Source organism: Equus quagga, chromosome 7 (genome assembly GCF_021613505.1).
Source record: "Equus quagga isolate Etosha38 chromosome 7, UCLA_HA_Equagga_1.0, whole genome shotgun sequence".
Lineage (NCBI taxonomy): Eukaryota > Metazoa > Chordata > Mammalia > Perissodactyla > Equidae > Equus > Equus quagga.
This window is the reverse complement of record NC_060273.1, coordinates 31,317,370-31,336,324: the sequence shown is the minus strand read 5'-3', so window position 1 is coordinate 31,336,324 and position 18,955 is coordinate 31,317,370. Positions and strand designations below refer to the sequence as shown.

The 18,955-nt window shown below is 49.2% G+C and overlaps 1 protein-coding gene across 1 annotated transcript in view; it reads left to right on the top strand.

Moving 5' to 3' along the window:
- Positions 1 to 15,325, top strand: part of GNA12 (G protein subunit alpha 12) — a 134,781-nt gene extending 119,456 nt beyond the window's left edge. Inside the window, exons 5-6 of the mRNA XM_046666490.1 lie at positions 10,645 to 10,695; positions 12,194 to 15,325. Of these exons, the coding sequence (XP_046522446.1) occupies positions 10,645 to 10,695; positions 12,194 to 12,763 (621 nt within the window). The 3' untranslated portion in view covers positions 12,764 to 15,325. The remainder of the gene's footprint in view (positions 1 to 10,644; positions 10,696 to 12,193) is intronic.
- The last annotated feature ends 3,630 nt before the right edge of the window (positions 15,326 to 18,955 follow it).

The following is an 18,955-nucleotide window of genomic DNA, read 5'->3' as shown; positions in this document are numbered from 1 at the left end:
ACTAAATCGTTAGTCATTGGTATTGGCTCAACTTCCAGCCCAGAGGTCAGGGATGGGACTGAAAGTTCCAACTCTAATCATGGTTGGTTTCAGGGCTTTCCAAAAGTCACCTCATTAACATAAACTGAGATGTGATTGAAAGGGTCTTGTTATGAATTACAAAAGACACCTTTCTCTCTCTTAGCACTTAAGAAAGTCCAAGGGTTTTAAGGAGCTCTGTGCCTTAAGGGGATGAATACCAAATACATCTGATCATAAATCACAGTATCACAACTTGCTAAGGTTTTGTTAAGGATATAATGTCTTTGTTCAAGAGAATACTGGTCTGTAATTTTTCTTTGGGGAAATGTCCTTGTCAGTTTTGGTGTTATGCTGGCCTCATAAAGAGTTGGGAAGTATTCCTTCCTCTTTGGTTTTCTGAGAAGTTTGCTTAAGATTAGTGTTATTTCTTCTTTGAGTGTTTGACAGAATTCACCAATGAAACCATTTGGGCCTCAAGTTTTCTCTGAGGGAACATTTTTTTATAACGAATTCAGTGTTTTAAAATAAATATAGGTCTATTCAGATTTTGTTTCCTACTGTGTCACTTTAATAAATCGAATTTTTTAAAGCATTTTGGCCATTTCATCTAAGATGTCCAATTTGTTAGCATAAAGTTGTTCGTAATATCCTCTTAATATCTTTTTAACATCTGCAGGATTGATGGTGTCACTCCTCTTTCATTCCTGACACTAGTGGTTTTTCTCTTTTTCTTACTTGATTACTCTGGCTAGGAGGTTATCAATTTTGTTGACTTCTTTGAAGAACCAACTTTTGCCCTGTTCGTTCTTTCCATTGTTTGTTCATTTCTATTTCAGTGATGTGTGGTCTTACCTTTATTATCTCCTTCCCTCTGCTTACCTGGGGCTCACCTGCTCTTCTTTTTTCAGCTCCTTGAGGTGGAAACTTTGGTCAGTGATTCCGAATCATTTTTCTTTTCTGCTTTAAGCATTTACAACTACAGATTTCTCCCCTGACTCCTACATTAATTAGTACTGCATCCCACTCATTTGGGGATTTTTATTTTCATTATCTCGCAGTTCAGAACATTTTCTAATTTACTTTGTGATTTCGTCTTGATTTCTAGCATTGCCATCTGACTCTTGGAGTTGCCATCTCTCTGCTTACAGTACCCATCTGTTCTTGCATGTTGTCCACTTTTTTCTTTAGAGCCCTTAGCATATTAATCATAATTATTTTAAATTCCCGATCTGTTCATTCCAAAACCTCTGCCATATCTGAGTGTGGTTCTGATGCTTCCTCTGTCTCTTCAGTCTGTGATTTTTGCCTTTTAGCGTGCCCTGCCATTTTCTGTTGAAAGCCGGGTGCCTTGACATTTTCTTTTGAAAGCCAGACATAATGTATTGTTTGCTGGCTCCAGCCACATCTTCTGTTCCTGGTAAGTTGTAATTCTCTGTATTCTCCTGTCTCTCCAGTTTCAGGGGCAACAGTTTGCCCTGTAACAGTTTTCTGAAGGATCTAAGAAGAGCTGTTGATTTTCAGTTTGTTCAGCTTTTTCCTTGTTGTGAGGATTGGAGTGACAACTTCCAAGTTCTTTACATGTCAAACCAGAGAAAGTGTGATTTCTTCTTTGACCTCTGGATTATTTAGAAGCGTGTTGTCTAATATCCTTGGTGTGATTCTCTTCATGTTTGTTGTGTTTGGAATTGGTGGAACTTGTCAAAATCTGTAAATTCTTGTCTTTCACCAAATTTGGAAAGTTTTCTGCTTTTAAAAAAAATACTTTTCTGCCTGATTCTCCCTGTTCTCTCTTGTTGGATTCCAATTAAGTTATGTTAGACCTTTTGAAAGTGCCCTCACAGATGCCAGAGTTGTTGTCAGGTTTTTTTCCTCTTCTGGGGATTGGATAATTTCTATTAATATAATTCCAAAATTCACTGATTCTTTCTGGTGCCATCTCCAGTCTGTTATTAAGAACATCCATTAAATTTTTTATTTTAGGTATTGTATGTTTTAGTTCTAAAATTTCTATTTGGCTCTCTTTATACTTGCTGTTTATCTGCTAAGATTTTCTTATGTCTTTATCCATTATAAGCATTTCTTCACCTAATTGAGCATAATTATAATAACTGCTTTAAAGTCTATGTCTAATAATTCCAATATCTGGGTTATTTGAGTTGGTATCTGTTGATTTTTTTTTCCCTTGAGGATGAGTGCCATTTTCCTGGCTCTCAATATATTGAGTAATTTTGGGTTGTATCCTGTGCATTATGAATGTCATTTTAGGGATGCTAGATCCTGTTATATTCACCAACTGATGCTGATGTTTCTGCTTTAGACTTCATGAGACCAAAACTGCCAGCATGGTCACGCCTGCATTGCTGGTGGCTCAGATCTCAGTTCAGACTGCGTCCAGTTTGCCCCACACGTGTGTGGTTGAGGAGGCAGCCAGAGCCTTGGGCAGCATGTGTACACAGAATTTGGGGTTCCCTGTCTCTGGCTCTCTGCTTTCGGGGGTTCCCTCCTTCCCCCTGCCAGTCCTGGCTGCCCCTGCTCCTTCCCCCTGCTTCCTCCAGCCAAGAAGATGGTAAGCTTTCTGTTAGAATGTTAGTTGTTGCCACGTGCCACCTCAACTGGGGCTGACCTCGGGGCAAAGCCACAGAACGGAGAACTCACCCTGTGCCATTTGCTTCCAGCACGTCTCAACTCCCCTCCAAAATGTGCCCGCTTTTATTCACTCTCCAGAACCCTCAGATGTTTGCTTTTTGTATTTTGTCCAGAGTTTATGGTTTTATCTGCAGGAGGCTCTCTTTGGTAGGAGTTTAATCCTTCATATTGGAAGTGGAACCACAGGAATCACTTTTAATAATTAAGCAGTGAAAGTTCCCCCTTTGAGGTAGAGACAGGCAAGCTGCTGTTAACCTGTTCCACTCAGCGTTGTCTTAGCTCCCCTACCAGTCCTGTGAGGCGAGAAGGAAAGAGGAAGAGGCCAGGCCGCCCTCGCTCACAGATGAGATGGTGCGCCTGCAGCATCCACGAGAATCCACAGGTGCACTGTTAGAATGAACGTGGAGCTTAGCTGAGTCGCCAGACACAAGTCAATGTACAGAAATCAATTCTGTTTCTGTACACCAGCAGCAGAGAATTAGAAAGTGAAAAATGTTTAAAGATCCCATTGAAGAAACACCATAAAAGATTAAATACTTCAGAATAAATCTAAGAGGGGCTGGTCCGTCCAGTGGCGCAGAGGTTAAGTTCACAAGTTCCGCTTCGGCGGCCCGGGGTTTGCTGATTCGGATCCCGGGTGCAGACATGGCACCACTTGGCAAGCCATGCTGTGGCAGGCGTCCCACATATAAAGTAGAGGAAGATGGGTGCAGATGTTAGCTCAGGGCCAGTCTTCCTCAGCAAAAAGAGGAGGATTGACAGCAGATGTTAGCTCTGGGCTAATCTTCCTCAAAAAAAAAAAAAAGAATAAGAAAAGATGTGCAAAACCTCTGTGCAGAAAAACTTAAAAAGCATTACCAAGAGAGGTTAAAGGCCTTGTTCAAAACCCTGCAGGTGTTTTTGTGGAAGAGAGAGGGTAGAAATTGACAGCTGATTTTAGAACTGATACGGAAATGCAAAGGGCCAAAAAGAGCCAACGTGTTCTTCAATCTGAGCACCAAAATAATTAAGGACAGTAATGAACTGCAAACCAAGAAGAACACAGCCATCTCTGAGTCCATGTAGATAATAAATAGATAACCCAGGAGAAGGGAGCACTCTTGTTCACAGTAGAATGGCGGCCACAAACTGGTAGGTTAGGAGTAGTGCTACCTGGAAAATCCTTTTGCAGCTCTCGTGGTGTCAGGATTAGGAAGGTCACTCCCCGCGCCCAGGGGACGGCTGTGTTCTTTAAAAATGTCAGTGTTTCAGATTAAAGGCGACTAAAGAGACGTGACAGGTAAATGCAAGACTTGATCCTAGACCGAATTCCGTGCTGGAGGAGGAAAATGCTACATTTTCGGCAATGGAAGGAAAATTTCCCGAAGTTACCGTGGTCGTAGAAGCACATGTCATTATTCTTAGGACCCATCCACTGAAGTTTTTAGAGGTAAACAGACAACTTCCTCTCAAATGTTTCCCTAAAAAATATTTGTATTGAAAGGGAGAGAACCAAGGAGAAGCACGTGAGGGAGAGTGTTCCCAATGAGTGAATGCACGTAAAGGGGCGTGAGCGTTCTTTGTCCCATTCTCGTAGCTTTCCACATGTGCCTCTGCCCCAGCCCCAGCCGGACTTGGAATTTGGGTTCCAGCTGCTACTTTGGAGAGGCTGGAATCCTGATGTGAATTCCCCAGAACACAGAAAGCTGACAGGCAGCCGTGATTATGGCATGCCCCTGCATCAGTGTCTGGGGGATCTGTGCTGGGAGCTTTTACGAGTTGGCTAAGCCCCCCCACCACAACCACACCCGTGATTTTGGTGCTTTCTTATTCGGAGGGAAGGACCATCTCTGGAATTTCTTCCCTAGCCCTTGTGATACAAATGAAGAATCTGAATCTCTAGTTTTAAAGGCTGGATCTGTAATTTGTACTCTTCAGCCTCTTAGGAAACCGTTTAAGAAAGGAGCCTAACAGATACTCATATACCCAGTCCCCAAAGTAATGTGTTTGCATTTTGCCATTTTCGCCTCTACTCTGTAAAATCCACAAGTTTGTAATGCTACAGACAGAGCCACCTTAAAACCTGGACAAGAGCACCATGAGATGCCGCTTCACACCCTACCCATGGCTATAATCTAAAAATCAGAAAATACAAGTGCCTGCAAGGACTGGACCCGCCTTCGTACATTGCTGAGGTGAATGTAAGATGGTGCAGCCACTGTGGAAAACAGCTTGGTGGTTCCTCAAAAAATTAAACGTAGAATTACCACATGACCCAGGAATTCCACTCCTAGGTAGAATATGTACCCCAAAGAACTGAAAACAGGTATTTGAACAAAAGCTTTTACATGACTATTCATAGCACTGTTCACAACAGCCAAAAGCTGCAAGCAGTCCCAGTGTCCATCGGCTGACAGATGGGCACACAGTGTGTGGAACAGTCCCCACAGTGGAGTACTGCTCAGCTGTGAACAGGAACGGGGTCCCGAGAGCACTGCGGCCCAGACGGGCCCTGGGAACACCGCGCGAGGGAAGTGAGCCGGACACCAAAGGCCACGTGTTGTATGATTCCATTTGTTGGAAATGTCCAAAATGCGCAAATCCATAGACACAGACAGCTGATTAGTGGTTGTCAGGGAGGGGGGGGGGGGGGGCGGTAACTGTTCATGGGCTGCGGTCTCCTTCGGGAGTGATGAAAATGTTTTGGAACCAGAGAGAGGTGCTGGTTATACAACATTGTGAATGTGCTAATTACCACCGTGCTGCACACTTTAAAATGGTTAATTTTACGTTATGTGAACTTTACCTCAGTTTAAGAAATAGAAAAATCCTGAACAGGAGGGGCCTGGCCCTGTAGAGCGCGCACTCGGCCCCCTGTGGCTGTAGCCCCTGTGCGGGCCGCTTCCTGGGGTCTCACCACGGTTGCCAAGGGGCGCTGTTGTTGGGATCTGGGGGGGCGCGGGCCAGGTTAGAGCTTGGAGGCGGGGACTGCGCAGGCACAGCCCCTGTAGCCAGGCGAGATGGGGGCCCTGCGCGCGTGGCTCCTGGAGCCCTGGGCTGTGCCTCTGACGCGATACACCATTCGGTGCATTGGTTTCTGTTCGGTTTCGCTTTTGAGGGGTTCATTTTTTAAATTTAATTTTGTTTTTAATTATGTAAGAGATTTGCATGGTTCCAAAATCAGAACACATTCTGAGAGGTCCAGCTTCTCCCCTGTCCACCTCCCGTCTTCTCCCATCTTGATGTCATCGTCTTTGTTTGTTGCTGGTTTATCCTTTCGTGTTTCCTTTTTGAAATATAAGCAAATGGTATATATGTTCCCATTTCCTCACCATTTCTTGTACAAAAGGAAGCACACTGGACATTCTATTGTGTACCCTGGTTTTTTCATTTAACAGTATATAAGCCGCTTTACGGCTGTACCTAGAGATCTTCCTCGTCTTTCTGCAACTGCATGGCGAGAAGGTGGTTTGTTCCACCGGAGTCCGATGGGGCACGCGTGGGTTCTTGCCAGTCTGATATTACAGCAGGCCGCAGCCGACAGCCTTGCGCCAGCGAGTCTTGTTCCTAATATGTTAGGATTATAAATCAGCAACAGTCTACAGGCACCCAAATTAAAACTTGAGAATCTTTATTTTTATAATGTATGTTAATATGATGCTCTTTTTCCAGAATACTTTCACAGCTATTATGTCATTTAATCGTTTGATCTCACCCCATCTCATCCCAGTGAGATGTCGCAGATATTAACATAGCAAAGCCAGAATTCAAGATGAGGGTTTCTTTTTGGGAATTATATATCTCTTTTTAAAGTTCTCTATTCAAACATGTTGTTGTTTGGTTAGCATCTATGTTAATGGGAAACTAAGTCTTAAGTTTGATGTTTATTAAGTGGTGGAAATGAAAATCTGACCTTGGGAATAGTCTGTTGTTATTTTTAATATACAGCAGTTTCAAAATGTATCTTTGTAATGTGTTGAAACAAGTGAACTGAGTTTTCGGATCCTCTGACTCAGCGTTGAGGAGCCCTGCATCTTTGTAGCCGCATGCCCGACCCCATCTGAGAATGCTGGAGTTAACCTCACTAAGTGCGGGAGCTGTCGACACAGCCCGGTGTGCAGAGCGCCGCCTGCCCCACGGGGGTGGTGTTCTCTGTACCCGCTCGCAGGCCCTGCCTTTGCAGCTTGGACTAATTCACACCTACCTTTGTCCTTTCTGACTCCCCAGTGGGGATTCTGCCAGTGACTGTTGACCCAGACGGGCTCTGTTTCATGCCTGTGTCTCCATTGCACAAACGTGTTGGCCTGTGACACTGACGGAAAGTACCAGGGACTCAACCAAGGGGCTCCGGATCCGGGCAGAGAAGAAGGTGTGCCCAAAGTCCAGCCCTGGTTCCTGACCCTGACCGCCTGGGCGCGTGCAGGTCGGAGAGTGGAGGCTCTGTTCTCGCCGTCGTTAAGTTAGCTTAGGGAGGCGCGTGAGGCTGGCCCATGTCCGCTGAAGTGGTGACTTCAGCGTGGACCCTCAGGTGTTGGACAGACGGGGGCACAGGAAGGTATGTCAGAGATGCCTGACAGAAGCTTTGAAGCAGCCGCAAGCCCAGGATGTGTAATTCATCTGCCAGAGGTGTGGGTGATAGGTGCCTCTAGTGAAGATGTCAGGGAGGATGAGTCCATTTGCCAGAAAGATGATTCTTTTTACTGCTTCTTACTGGGCCCTGCCCGCTATCCTCAGGTCGCATTCGCCTGTCTGCCTAGCACAATAGCCAGAGTCCCAAGAGAAACCTGCCTCTTCCTGGCAGAGGTACCTCTCCCTTCTCCACCCGCCAGCACCCTCACCCCGGACTCATCCATCCGGTGCTGATGAGAATAAGTCCTTTGCTTGGTTGAATCAGGAAGGCAGGCCCAATGTCAAGTATGTGCTGGGTGACCCGGGACCCTAATGAATTGGTTTTGTCTAATCCATGAATCTGTGTTCTTACTAATCTTAAGTGATTTAGATTTTGAAACCAAGGAGGGTTATAAAAAGCCCATTTTTCATTTGCTCTTTTTTGTTAACAAGACCATGTTACTTCAGGAGCTCTCAAGCGAGGACTCTGGGATCGTTTTGCAGTGCACGATGCTCTGTTTTTATAAAGGCATTGTCTTGGTCCATGTCATGAGCTAGGTGGGTTAAGCAACATGCATTTCTCACACTTGTGGAGGCTGGGAAGTCCAAGACGAGAACCGCAGATGCATGTCTGGCACGTGCTCACTTCCCGGCTCATAGACGGCCGTCTTCTCGCTGTGTCCTCACTGACAGAAGGCAGGAGGAGATCTCTGTGGGCTCTTTTATAACGACATTAATCCCGTTCATGAAGGCCCCGCTGTCCTGACCTGATTGCCTCCCAGCAGCCCTGCCTCCTAATGCTGTCACACTGGGTAGGTCTCAGTATATGAATTTGAGGGGAACACAAACCTTCAGGGTACAGCTGGTTCTGAGTGGTCAATTTCACCTTGGCATCTCAGCTTCTGCCGCATGCTGTTTCTCTGAAGAAGTGGCTGCGTTCTCCCAGTGTTGAATATATATCAGAATTTAAGCCTGGACCTTCTAATGAGCTGACGCTGTGGAAATTGTGAAGCCTGGTGCATATGACGTCCTGTGGGCTACATGTCCAATCGAAGGATGCCCTCTCTCCAGTCTCTGGTAATGAACCCCCGTGAGCTAAACCATGGTTCCAGCTCGGCCCAGTAGGATGGCAGAGTGTGGAGTTCAGCCACTGATTTCTGGGTGCAAGGTGACTTGCTGTCTTCCCTCCTTCCTGCTGGCCCCGTGAGACAGAGCTTTGTGGCACAGATCTCTGTGCCTTACGGTTCACGAGCAGCTCCCCCGTGGACCTGCGCGGTCACTGGTGAGAAGAGGCAGGTCTGGCATGAGCCTGGACTTCGCCCCTCTCCTCCTACTGGTCCTTCCTAGAAGGAGCTGAAGCTGATGGCCATGCACAATGGCAAAGAGTCACAAACAGATCCTGTCCCTTCGAGGGAGTGAAACAAGCTGCTGAGATTATTTAAGCGAACCATTCTGGTGGAGGAAGAAACAATGAAGTTCTGTTTCTATTAGCAACGGGTGTGTTTTAAAGTACGGGTGGGTGACCCTGATTTCAAACTCATAGGGATAATTAAATTCAAACCAGGGGAAAATAATTTCTTTTTAATACTGTGCATTCAGCTCATCCTTCGTTGTGTCCCCCGGGCCATTTCCCGTCTCGTCGGTGCTGTAGGGTAGGCCCTTGGCCCGCGTCGCAGTGTCTCCCAGGAAGAATCCACGTGCTGTGGCGACAGAGCGTGGGCCAGGGCGCCTGTGTCGCCCTGACTTGCTGTGCCCACCCCAGCCCAGGCCCCCGGGCAGGACTTACTCCGCTTTCTTCTCGCCTGGCGCCCCCGCCCGAGCTGCCCCCAGCCGCCGGCTCCCTGAACAGCACAGGGCCTTCTGCAGCGGGCCGGGCAAGGACAGGACAGACAGGGCGAGGACAGTGCCCTATTCTTCGTGGGGCCCCTCACGCCTCCCCAGGCCCAGACGGGAGCAGTAGGTGGGAAGAGGGACGGAGCTGGGGGAGGAGGGGTCGTAAATCAGGCAGCTCGCCGGCTCTCTCGCTCCCCAGCTGTTTCCTGTCCTCCTGGGAGGAGGCGGGCAGGGGGCCGCTCCAGCAGGTGGGGGCCTCTCTGAAGCAGGCAGCACCCCCTGAGAAGAGGACAGTGGATCCGCGCGCGGCCAGTGCCCTGCAGGGAAGGGGGTTCTGTCCCCTTAACCCGAGCGCGCTCTTCGACTCAGCCGGGCGGCCTGTGTTTTGGCGTCCGGGTGGATTCTTCACGGAAGGGAACTTGCCCCTCGCTTTCTCCTGTGGGCCTGTCTGAGAGAGCAGGGACAGATCAGTCAGGAGCTGGGTGTGCCTGTCGTTCTTCAACAAAGTCTGGAGTGGCCCCTGCCGTGTGTGGCCTTGCCGATTGCCTAAGAATGGAGACCTGCCGTGGCCCTTCCTGGGCTCTCCCCGCAGAGCCTGGCGTCAAGGAGTCCGTGCACCGGCCATCCTCGCTGCTCTGCATCCCTCCGAGGACGGTCCAGGGAGAAATCTGAGAAAGCGCGGCCTTGTGCGAATGTGGGAGAACGAATTTTCAGCCTTCTGCTTCTTAAGGGAAAGCTTTGCAGCTTCCAGGGAAATGCTGACCACTTCCTCTGTTTAGCTTCGTGCGAGTCAACACTGCACGCCCCTGAACACTTGTTCTGCTCTGAGGGCCTTTGCATCTGGCAGTTGAGCCCCTCCTCAAACAGGACCGCGGACGACCCTCAGAGGGCGCCTCCACTCTGGAGCCGGCTCGGTTCGCATCCACGTTCAGGCCGGAGAACGTCGGGAGGGCGAGGAAGACTGGTGATTCCAGCACAGCCGTCCAAACTAAAGAGCCCCTCGCTGCAGGCTGTGAATCAGATCGTACAGATGTGTGGGTGATAATGGAATATTAGGCCTGTTTCCAAAACTGGAACATGTTTTGTCCTATGTGCCTGCTCTTAAACATTTACTGTCTTTAGAGACAGTGTCTCGAGTGCATCGGGCCATCTCTGTCAGGAGCAAAACAGGAACTTGGTCTAAAATTCCGGCTCTAGCCCCATCCCTCCGTGGTGGCGTGGCCTGGAGCAGGCCAGTCTCCACATCTGGAAAGGAAGGGATGAGGCTGGTCAGAGGGGCCAGCACCCAGCCCACCCCAGGATGAGTCAGGGGCCCTTTGACAAACACAGTCTGAATTTGAACGTTGGGGTTGGAGCTAGAGGAAACTGCATTTTTAAATTTTCTTTAAAAATTGTTTTTAATTTTAAAAAATACATGTAGACTATTAATCCTTCTCTTTTGCCTTCCTGTTTACACAAGGCAAGATAACACTCATGTTACCCTCTTAAGTCCCTCCATTCACCAAATCGGGGTTCCTCAATGACGACTGAGCCGTGAATATTTTTCCTCCCTGACAGGGTGAATCGGTGAAGTACTTCCTGGATAACCTGGACCGGATCGGCCAGCTGGTGAGTGGAGACCCCTCCCCAAGAATCTGTGATCAGGATTAGAAACCCCTGTGTGGAGAGCGGAGCACCCCAAGTCCTGAGGGCTCATCTCACCCCTGAGCCGTGTTTGTTGTATCAGAGACCGTGAATGGTGTCACCAAGTCCTGCCCCGCTTAGATCTGTGTTGTCTCGGGGGGCGGGGGGGAGTAAGTGCTCAGTGGTGAGGACTTCCTCATTCAAGTGGAGGAAATTCTCACTCTTACTCACAAACCTATAGTCACTGCTAAATTCAAATGTAAGGTGGCGTTTCTGGAAGATTTCGTCTGCCCAGATCACTGTAAAGGAGACAGTTCTTTAGTAAATGGAAGAAATTATTTCCTTTAACTTTTTATTATGGAAAATTCAAACACATACAGAAATAAATAGTACAGTGAAACCCCAGGTTCAGTGATTATCGCTCATGACCAATCTTGTTTCATCAGCCCCCACCCCACCCCCCGGGAACAAGTCCACCATCGTATCATTTCATCAATAATATTTTACAGTGTATCTGAAAGCTAAGACTCTCAAAGTCGTAACCATAATACCACTATTGCTCCTAAAAACTTAGCAATAATTCCTTAATATCAACCAATATCCAGTCAATTTTGAGATTTTCCCGCTTGTCTCATTAATGTTTTCTTGTGAATGCTGCTTTACGCCAGCACTTTGAATCAACATCCTAGGAATGTTTATCTATTGCAGTTGGTCCATGTCGCTTAGATTTCTTTTAATCTGTACGTTTCTCCCTCCAGCCTTCTTTTTCTTTTATTTGTTGAAGTAACTGGATTATTTCTCCTCTAGGGTATTCATATCAGGATTTTGCTATTCCATCCGTCAGTGTCACTGAACAGGTTTCTCTGTCCCCTGGGTCCCCTGTGAATTGGTAGTTGGGTCTAGAGGCTTCGTCGTCCCTGTTTGGTTTCTGGCAGGACTGCTGCCTGAGTGCCCACGTGCAATCCTTGCCCGGGCTTTTTTCTAATAGTGTAGAGTGTTCGAGAGCCCCTGCAGTTGCCTGTGTTGCTAAAGACTTTGAGTTCCCCAAGAATAACATATTAAATATACTGCAGACTAACTTTAAATAGCATTGCAAAACCTAAATTAGTTCCTAGTAAGGTTTTGGAATGCGCGTCCTCTGGACGTTAGAAAAATTAAAAGGTAGCTATGGTGCGGAAACGAAGAGGGTCGCTTTCCTGTGGAAAAGAGAATGGACGAGGTTTCACATGGGGCCGAACAGTGAGGATTCTGGGAACGCCTCCTCGGACTCCTGCGCCTTCGCTCGTTTTGAAATGAGCTGTTTAATTCCTTCGCTTTCTGTTTCATGGCAAATTTATAATTTTATAAATGAAAGTTGCTTTTGGTATTTGGTTCAACTTCTCGCAAAAGTCAGGCTGGCTCTGCTTCCTTCCATCCCGTCTTGTGTTCTTATTTTCTCGTGTTCTTCCTCTCCTAAATTTCTCCCTTATCCCATATTTTGCAGAATTACTTTCCCAGTAAGCAAGACATCCTACTGGCAAGGAAAGCCACCAAGGGCATTGTGGAACATGACTTCGTTATTAAAAAAATCCCTTTTAAAATGGTGGATGTGGGAGGCCAGCGGTCCCAGCGCCAGAAGTGGTTCCAGTGCTTTGACGGGATCACGTCGATCCTGTTCATGGTGTCTTCCAGTGAGTACGACCAGGTCCTCATGGAGGACAGGCGCACCAACCGGCTGGTGGAGTCGATGAACATCTTTGAGACGATAGTCAACAACAAGCTCTTCTTCAACGTCTCCATAATCCTGTTCCTCAACAAGATGGACCTCCTGGTGGAGAAGGTGAAGACTGTCAGCATCAAGAAGCACTTCCCGGATTTCAAGGGCGACCCCCACAGGCTGGAGGACGTTCAGCGCTACCTGGTCCAGTGCTTCGACCGGAAGAGACGGAACCGCAGTAAGCCGCTCTTCCACCACTTCACCACCGCCATAGACACTGAGAACATCCGCTTCGTGTTTCACGCTGTGAAGGACACCATCCTGCAGGAGAATCTGAAAGATATCATGTTGCAGTGAAAGAGGAAGCCCCTCACTGCCGTCGTCCTTAAACAGCCTCTGTAGCCACTGGTCGGATCCCCCTGGTGTGTATCATCCATCTGGTCTTGGAGTGGGTTTCTCGGATCCTCGCCATCCAACACCTGGCTCAGGAATGCTGTAAAGCCAGCCACGCCAACGTGCTCTGGCCCGGAGGCCGTGGAAACGATGTTAGCTACTGAATCCTGGGGACTAGCGAAACTACTGAGAAGCCAAGTGATCACTTTGGTATGAATTTGTGATACCTAATGACACAGCTTTCTTTCTTTTTACAGAAATTCTCTTTCTTTTCTGACACAGTTTAATCGAGCATCCTGTGTGTGTGCACGCACACGCTCTATTGTTAATGACAGAAACACACAAACCAGCTGCCTTGCAGATGGCTTTTCTCTCTAACTTGCAAGTCTGTGGCGAGATGAACTAACCCGAAAGCTTTTGCCTAACAGTAGTTTTTAGGAGATCAGATGCGTGCTGATGCTGCTAAACTCAGAGTCCCCACATCGGGCCCCCGAGCCCCCATCTGTGGGGTCTCAGTGCCACCTCCCAAAGCGAGTTGCCTTTTAAAACTCTCGTGCCAATTTCCTGAGACCCGGTCCAGGCATATTAGGTTAAGCCGAGGGGCCCCAGCTATAGAGGCTGGGAGTGAGAGCTCCGCAGGTGTGGACTTGCCTTAATGCCCCACCACGTGCGCGGTTCTTCCTGCCTTGTCAGATTGCCCAGCAACACAGCACGGGGTGGAGCTGCGCAGAAGCAGCGTGCTGACAGCGAATGTCTGCCCCTGCACACAGAGGTGCTTATTGCTCCGTGCCCACCCACTGGCAAAGACGTAGAAACCAAGTGGCCTTGCCGATGACCGCTCCATCTTCCCAGTCATCTGATACTTGCACGTGCCTGCATTTCACGTTTCCTTCTTTTGGAAGCAGTGGAGAGCTTCCTACTCCTCACAGGGCCTTGGAAGCTGGCAAGTTACTAGCAAAGCCTTTGTTAATGCCACAGCTGCTTGGCGAGCTCCTAACACCTGACCTTTCAGGAAGCCCACAGGCTCCAGAGAAATCTGAGTTTGTCCAGACTGCCTTTGGACAGCCGGTCCCCGTTCTCAGCTCCCCTCTAAACCTTGATCCTTATCAAGGTCTCCTGCTTCTGTTCGTGTACACAAGCATAACAAGTAAACACTACCAGACAGAGCTCTCATCAGGGGAAGCTGCAGAAGGCTGCGACGTTGACACGAGCTGGTAAACCTGACACTCGGTTACCTTGTTCAGTTACCTTTGTCCAGGGTCTTTCACTGTGTTTAAAAATACACTGCATTCCAGCCTGGTCCCCTCTGTGTATTACTCTACTAAAAAAGTCTGTCTATTGTGTTTAGGACTTTTCCTAGCATTTAAAAGAAAAAAAAAAATCTTCCTCTGTAACTGGCACCACAATGTTACTGCGTTTAAAAACACATCCCAGGGCCCTTGTCCTGAGGCCACACTGTTCCCAATCCTTGTGTCCCTTTGGCATCTCACTCTTGGCTCATTTCCAGCAAGCCAGATAAACATTACGCTTGTGGCAGATGCTGACCCAGAAGAAAAGGGAGGGGAAAACCTGCTCCTGAGTCATCCCCGTTATCACTGTGTTTTTAATGAGGAGACATGAAACTCTCTTTCCGTTTTGGTGCTCAAGGCTCGGTGTCGACATTTGCTGGGGTTTTGGCTCTTTTTTTTGGCTGGAAAAAAAGTTTTGCTGTTTGCGTGCTGCTTCCTGTGGCTCTCCGTAAACTGAAAGGACGTGACCCAGGATCAGTGCCGATGACCAGGCTTAAAGGAAAGGAGAGCCCTCTCGAAGGCTCCGTCAGGGCCGTGGAAGATCGCGTTTGCATTTTGTGGCGGTGAGGTGCAGCCCGTGCCCGGGGGCGGGTGCTCCTCGCCCACTCAGTGTTCTGGGTCTTACAGGTCCGTTAGGGATGCAGAGCTCTTCCTCGCCAGCTTGGAAGTATCCTTCTGCTTCTGGTGGCGGCCGCTGCCGTCCTGACTGGAGGTGTTTGAACTGCCTTCCTGATGAGTTGAGGTCAGCCCTGTCCATGAGTGCTCTTTCCTTTAAACACTCGGATAATTTGCTGGTTCGCTTGCAGAACCGGAAGCATGTAATCAAGAGAGCTTGTGACTGTGTTGAACTGACTGCAAGGCAGGGTGGGATGGCCGGAAGGCCCGGGTCCTTGGCCAGCTCAGCCCCTGACCCCACTTAGCTCGGCTGGGACTAGGCTGCCTCCTCTTCTGATGAGCGGGCAAAGGAGAGTCTGTACAGGCGCCCGGCTGTGACCCCGTGACTCGTCGGCCTCGGAGAAGATCACTGTCTGCAAGGCTAAATAAAACCAGTTACACCTTTTCTACACATAGATTGTAGCCATTTTTGTCTCCGAAACCTTAGGCTTTTGTATTTTTTTATTTTAATTTCACTGTTATCCTTGATTATTGTCTTTTTTATGGAGATGTTGGAGAAGCAGGAGATAGGTGTGCCTCATCTATTATTGCAAAAATATAACAATAAACTTCCTCAAAATAAGATATTCTCCTCATACTTAACACTGTTTACACCTGAGGACACGTGTAGGTTTTTTACTGAAATATTTTCTTAACTCTTCTATTGGTAGAGAAATTGTTGCAAAGATTTTGCATTATAGCTTTGTAATTTATAGAGATCTCTAGAATTCTAACTTTTGTAATGTTTTTACTTCTTGGATGAAAGAAAAATGAGTCAGGTTATTTTAACTCCAAGACCAGAAGATAATCTTGAAACAGGATCATTAGTTACGACAGACTGACCTGGGGGTCCCGGGAGCAGACATCACTACCTTGGCATTGGAAGACGGAGGCCCCATCGAATGGAGAGGTCCTGGTGGGTTGCTCAGGGCCTACACTTTGCACACAGCGGGGTTGTTTGCTAGGAGGGTCTGCTCAGATGGTTTGACCACCTTCAGTCTCTGGATGTTTAGTAAAATGAATCCTTCGTTTTTCTTTGCTTAATAGAAATATCACTCAGCCTTCAAAACCGACAGTAACTTAATTTTTCAGTCCCAAAAATGCAAGCAGATAACTCTAATCCTCATTTTACTTAAAGGGTCATTGTTTGTTAATCACAGTTTGTGTTTCCACATGGAAAACAAAGCCTGACACACAGGAGAACTGCCACCAAAAATATTCTGAACAAAAGCCCCCGGGACACGACTTCAGAACAGGCTGTTGCGGCATACACACCTAGAGACGCACGCATGTGTGCAAGGGAGGGGTGCTGCTGCTCTGAGATGTGGAGAGCCCAAGGAGGAGGCCCTGGTGACAGACGTTTGACATGACCGGAGCCTGGAGGAAGGAAAGGCAAGGGTGGGTGGGCATTCTGCTGTTGCAGCCCCCTGGGGTCATCGTCCCGGCCACAGAGTGAAGACACGTTGACACGAAGCGTGGACGACTCCTAGTCGTCGACACGGCTTGTCACGCTCAGGAGTCTTTTCTAGAAAGAGGAATGTATGTGTTGTCCAGGCCCTGGCCTGGGTGGGACCCTGTGGGGTACCTTTGTATGTGAGGCTTAAACTGACCACAAGTGGGAGAGACAAAACCCCTCCAGAAAAATGCGAGTGATGAGCACGCCGTGCGCTCTTCATTGTCCCTGTGGCTGTGGCCACGCTCTTCGGGTCCCAATTTCTCCGTTTCTAAGTTGGACAAAATGGTGATTCTGGCTCCGGTGCCACAGGTCAGATCACCTGAGGAGCTTTGCAGAGGCCCCGGGCTGAGCCACCCAGGGCCTGTCCAGGACAGACCTTGTGCATGCAGATTCCTGATGGCCCGGTGGTTTTACTGTGCAGCCAGTGTGGAGGGCCACTCAAGTAGCTAATCTTGGCGGGTTCCTTCCAGGCTGGTGGCATTCTGCGTTTAGCACGGTGAGAATTAGATTTGTAACAGCCACCAAATGCTCCCTCGCCGTGACTAGCACCCTGCCCTGAGAAGCAGCAGCGACGGTGGGTTTTCTGTTGCGATTAAGTAAGTGGCGACAGGAAGCTCTTGCTAATAGGCCTCTCACAGTGTGTCAGGCAGTCCTTTCGAGTCTGCTGGTACCATTTTCTCCGTAAGGTACGCCAGAGGCGCTTAGCAGCCTCATTCTACAATGATCCCTGAAAATGTAGGAAGCCTTGTTTGAAGAAAAGGACGACTCTTAAGGCTTACGTAATCTTCACGGCAGCCCTGGGGAGAGAGGATCCTCACGGATGTGATTCCCATGTCTCCCTGGCTTCGCATTTGGGGCGCTCGCCTGGCCTGGAGGCTGGCAGTGGGCCGCAGTCTGGAGGGCTGGGAGCTCTGCGCCCTGGACCGGGGCTGGTCTCACTGCCTCTGTGTCCTCCTCTCTGGCTGCACTGGGAGCCACTGTGCGGCCCTGTAGGAAGGGCGCCCCAGAACACAGGAGCTCACTTGATTCGGTTAAGGTGGTTCCGAAGCTGACACTTGGCTGTGTTAATGGCCCTTGATGGCAGATGACACGCTAGCTTGCACTTGTGTTCAGGGAAGGGCGAGGGCTGAAGTTTGGGCCATGACCGCAGGGGGAGGGAGCCCGTGGAAACTTTGGCCACTCCTGCTTCCGCAGTCCCTCTGTCTGTCTGTCTCCTTCCTTCTGCTGAGGTCACGGGAGGCGTGCTCTCTTTTACTGCCACATCTCTCCTTTCGGAACTCTCTACATCTTGGAGGCTGGTTATCTTTAGCTTTCAGGGTGGTGTATTACAATAGGTGGATTGGATTCCCACGTGGCTGTCGGTGTGTCTTCAGGGGAAAATGACTTCAAACCACAGACAGGCTGCCCGTTACCTGCAGCAGCCCCGGGGCCCCTTCTCTCACCCAGGTTACGTCTGGCCTTCCACACCCAGCGCGGCTCCGAGGAGCAGACCGCGTGCCTGTGGAGGTCCTGCTGACCCTGACAGTGGTGACCACGCCACAGAGCCGTGAGCCTGGAAACCCCGGGGCTCCGAGAGCTGTGCTTTGCAAGCATTGGGCTCTTCTTGGCACCTGTCTTGCCGAACTGGTCCCCAGGAGGGCTGAGCTCTGCTCAACGTTTGAATTTCCTGTTGAAAGGCTACAATCCCAGATCACAACAGAAGGAGCAGGATGTCACCAGAAACAAATGAGTGAGTTCTCAAATGTCCTGGCAGGATAGATATTCCGAGGTGTTGGTGTCCGTGTGTAGCGAGGGGTAGGGAAGTGGGTGGAACTGAGAAATAGACCATGGGATGCCCGCTCCCCTGGCTGGTCGGGGCACCGGACAGCTGAGAACAGGCGAGAATTGCTCTGTCTGACCCTGACCTGTGGCACCTCATTCCTCCTCCGGTCCTGTGTCGGCACCCAGCAGAACATCTTCAGCTGTCATTGTAGAGTCTTATCCTAAGGGGCCCGAAGACCTTAGATCTGGGTGACGATCGGCGTGGCCCTGCGGCTCGTTCACAGTCCCACTGCGGACCTGGCTCAGCCTGAGAATTAGGTTCTCCACTGCCAGGTGAAGGTCATCAAAAATGTGAAAGGTCATTTTTTTCATCAGATGGTTTTCTTTTTCACATGTGTTTAACGTGAACCAAAGTGAAACGCTAGAGCAGCCACTTTGGGGTTCCCGAATTCGCCTGAACTTGCTATGGGGCAGCAGCAGGCCCGGGCGCTGATGCGGAGGGTCGGCCCGAGCTGCCGGCGGCCGAGAGAGGCCTCCCTTGTCCAGCCCGGCCTGGTCTGTGAGAAGAAAGGGCTATTGTTCCAGGCTGTCCCTTTGGCGCCTTTTTATTAACACTGAATTCACTTGATTTTGTATCTTTAAAGGCTGATGTATTTCACCCAAAGGGACATAATCCCAGCTATTCACAGTCGAGGTGGGCGTTCCCGTGGGGCCTCAGCTCCTGACAGGTCGCGGAGCCGGGCGTGCTGGGGGTTGCCGGCCTCCGCGGGCCTGGGCCCGTGGGCAGACGTCGCATCTCGTCTGTAAGGCCGGCTGCGGCTCCAGACGAGGGAGGTCAGAGCAAGGGGCAGCTCGGAGCAAGCCCTCCCGTCCCGGGTCTGGTGCTTTCTGGGGCTGGTTCAGGGTTCCTGCTCCCAGCTGACTTCAGAGCGACTCCCGTCGAAAGGGAGATTGAGGATGGCGCTGCTGGGGGCCCGTCTGTGATCTGCAGTCTGT